The 582-nt window shown below is 44.8% G+C and overlaps 2 protein-coding genes across 2 annotated transcripts in view; one reads left to right on the top strand and one right to left on the bottom strand.

Annotated features, from left to right (window-relative positions):
* Positions 1–582, top strand: part of LOC101853228 (high-affinity choline transporter 1) — a 72,351-nt gene that overhangs the window by 29,500 nt on the left and 42,269 nt on the right. The window lies entirely within an intron of this gene.
* Positions 1–582, bottom strand: part of LOC101856332 (LRR receptor-like serine/threonine-protein kinase ERECTA) — a 3,521-nt gene that overhangs the window by 2,458 nt on the left and 481 nt on the right. Inside the window, exon 2 of the mRNA XM_005095102.1 lies at positions 455–577. Within this exon, the coding sequence (XP_005095159.1) occupies positions 455–577 (123 nt within the window). The remainder of the gene's footprint in view (positions 1–454; positions 578–582) is intronic.

The following is a 582-nucleotide window of genomic DNA, read 5'->3' as shown; positions in this document are numbered from 1 at the left end:
AGAGAGAGAGAGAGAGTGGGAGATGGCACTTTCAAAAAGAATATGTTACATGCATGCAATGTTTATAATAATACGATAATGAAACATGGGTAATCATCAAAGATAGAAGAAAATTGACAGAATAGATTGCAGGGATGGTGCTTTCTGCTTAGTAAGCTACCAAATTCAAATGTCATCAAAGGAGAAAGAGAAAGAGGGGGGTGGGGGGTATTGTGTGAGTGAGAGGGATGGGGCTTAGCTGAGAAAGAATGAGAGGTGAAATAGAAAGAAAGAGCGAGAGGATGGAAAAAAAGAGAGTAAGAGAGAAGGGAATGGGTTGGACAAAGAATGTGAGGTGCGATAGAGAGAATAAGGATATTTAGGGAGGGAAAGAGAGAGTGAGAGAGCTGGGGATGGACTAGAGGAAACGTGAGAGGTGCGATACAATAAAAGAAAAAATGGAAATCCTTTTTACCTTGAATGGGCACATGGGCGTCTCGGGTCCGTAAAAGCCGGGTGTAGACACCCACTCCACCACCATGGTCTCGCTGTCCCTCAATCGTATCGCCAGCCCGAAGTCTCCGAGAATGGCACGGTCCTGTG

Source organism: Aplysia californica, unplaced genomic scaffold (genome assembly GCF_000002075.1).
Source record: "Aplysia californica isolate F4 #8 unplaced genomic scaffold, AplCal3.0 scaffold00095, whole genome shotgun sequence".
Lineage (NCBI taxonomy): Eukaryota > Metazoa > Mollusca > Gastropoda > Aplysiida > Aplysiidae > Aplysia > Aplysia californica.
The sequence above is the reverse complement of the archived record's forward strand: the minus strand, read 5'-3'. Positions and strand labels throughout refer to the sequence as shown.